At 44.8% G+C, this 2,500-nt stretch overlaps 1 protein-coding gene across 1 annotated transcript; it reads left to right on the forward strand.

Annotated features, from left to right (window-relative positions):
* The first annotated feature begins 6 nt into the window (after nt 1-6).
* Nucleotides 7-687, forward strand: LOC138863364 (sex-determining region Y protein-like). Its single transcript, XM_070127579.1, has 2 exons — nt 7-20; nt 110-687. The coding sequence occupies exon 2, from the start codon at nt 113-115 to the stop codon at nt 491-493; it is 381 nt and encodes a 126-aa protein (XP_069983680.1). The 5' UTR covers nt 7-20; nt 110-112; the 3' UTR covers nt 494-687.
* Nucleotides 688-2,500: the final 1,813 nt, after the last annotated feature.

Consider the following 2,500-nt stretch of genomic DNA (forward strand, 5'->3'; position numbering starts at 1 on the left):
TACCATGGCTCTCGCGAAGAGTAAGTTCTTAGGGCCTTTTGCCTCATGAAATCCGTGGCTTTCATTCGTTTCCTCGCATCTGTTTGTTCATTTCAACTTCCCTTTGCAGGAAATGCGGCACCGACAGTCCCGACGGAACCATCACCTCCGACGGGTGGACGCGCCTCACCTTCGCCAGCAACGCCGCCACCACCGCCCCTGGCTTCCGCTGCTACATCTGGTGCCGCGAACAGACCACCACGACCTCCACCACCACTTCAACCACAACCACATCTACCACTACTACTACCCCAACCACCACTACAACACCTACCACTACCACAACCCCTACAACGACCACCACACCTACCACAACCACCACACCTACCACGACCACCACACCTACCACAACCACCACACCTACCACAACCACCACACCTACCACGACCACCACACCCACAACCACCACACCTACCACAACTACACCCACCACCACTCCAATCTGCTAGATTAAGGGGAATGAACTAACAGCTCGTATGCCTGAGCAGGCTATTCACACCGTCCAGAAAGAAAACAGGAAAACCATAATACAACGAAGATCCATAAGGTGTAATTGAAACCATTATGTTGGCATTCGCAAATCATAATGGGGTAAACACGGTACTGATTTGGTTGATGTACACCACAATAAATTCACACTTACCATAAGCCTTCTTTGTCCTTATTTAAAGAAAAGACCACTTCAACCTTTACCACCACTTCAACAGTCATCACCACTACAACACCGCACACACACGTATAATGATAATGACAATTTAGTGTAATCCCTTTATTTGCTGTTTATTTTGTTTCTAAAGTACCCTCTGTGTGCAAGGAATGGCCGTGATTACTATCCACTGGCAGCACCCGGGACTGAACGCAGGTCAGCAAGAATGCTAGACGAGAACGCTGTCGCTACACATAATATAACCACTATAAGAGCGGAATAAATCTAATCAACAGCAATTGGAAAAAACAGCGTATCACGAACCAGATGAAGATATGCAAAACTAACTGAATGACACATTGTATTTACATTCATACATGTTGCTTTGTCATCGATTGATCAGGCAACTAAAGAACACCTTCAAAATAACATTCTTCTCAGCTTTCACCCATCTCTATATGGGGTCGTCGTTATGGTGGGGCCGCCTCCACTGATTTTCCTATTAGGCCACAGCATTTTTTTTCTTGAATAGCGAGCAAGTCTGGTAATAATGAAATGTCGGCAGGAGAGAGAGAGAGAGAGAGAGAGAGAGAGAGAGAGAGAGAGAGAGAGAGAGAGAGAGAGAGAGAGAGAGAGAGAGAGAGAGAGAGAGAGAGAAAATCCCTAGCACCAAAATAAGACGTGTACCTCCTACCTTCCAAAGATCAGAAGTAAAGGAATGTATCAGTTCCAGCCCCACCTGGAGAAAGTACTATTCTGTCTTACTAGAAGTCTTCTAGTAAGACAAAAATTCTTTGGTCTGTTTTCATTCAAGAAAACAGACCAAAGAATTCTTTCAACCAGAATTTATTTTGGAAATCAAAATAGAAAATATCAATGATAATAATAACAATCAAAAATACATATATACATGTACCACTCGCCATGGCCATTTTTGTTTTGATGTTTGAATGTGTGTTTACATTCTAGTGAGCAGATTCTCAGAAGCGACCACCGACCATGGACACAATAGACAATAGACATGACATGACGCATGAGGGTGTGGTATTTCCACTAAATGTATTTTATTTTTGTTTTTGGGGACGGCAGAAACGATACCATACACAATGAATCACAATATCGGCAGGAAAAAAAATAAAACGGGATTTTTACTTTTTTCTTCTTCTTTTTCCTGGAAATAAATGTAGGCGGGTCCGATATTCAAAAAGAAAGAAAGAAAGAAAAAAAAATGCTGTGGGCTTACGGCTCATTCAATATTGGTATTGGCTTGGGTTTTTACAATCGCATCTGTTTGTTCATTTCAACTTCCCTTTGCAGGAAATGCGGCACCGACAGTCCCGACGGAACCATCACCTCCGACGGGTGGACGCGCCTCACCTTCGCCAGCAACGCCGCCACCACCGCCCCTGGCTTCCGCTGCTACATCTGGTGCCGCGAACAGACCACCACGACCTCCACCACCACCTCAACAACCACATCTACCACTACTACTACCCCAACCACCACAACAACACCTACCACCACTACACAAACCACAACACCTGCTACGACTTCTCACACAACCACACCTACCACCGCGCCCTTCCGAACCAATCACACCTGCGACAACCGCTCCTACCACAACGCCTCCAGCTACCACCCCAGTCTGCTAGATCACAGAATACGAATCCTTGAAAAGCCATACTATGCCAAAGTTTCACCGTGGAAGTACTTCATCTAATATATTATAGCATGTAATCCATAATTGAATCACATACCAAACACGTGAAGCAAATTGTACATAATTTGAGATCGCTGGAAACAGTTTCCACCAAG

Source organism: Penaeus vannamei, chromosome 11 (assembly GCF_042767895.1).
Source record: "Penaeus vannamei isolate JL-2024 chromosome 11, ASM4276789v1, whole genome shotgun sequence".
Lineage (NCBI taxonomy): Eukaryota > Metazoa > Arthropoda > Malacostraca > Decapoda > Penaeidae > Penaeus > Penaeus vannamei.

What these genes read in the sequence shown, in the direction of transcription:
- LOC138863364 (XM_070127579.1), top strand. Translation starts at nt 113, where the DNA reads ATGCGGCACCGACAGTCCCGACGGAACCATCACCTCCGACGGGTGGAC.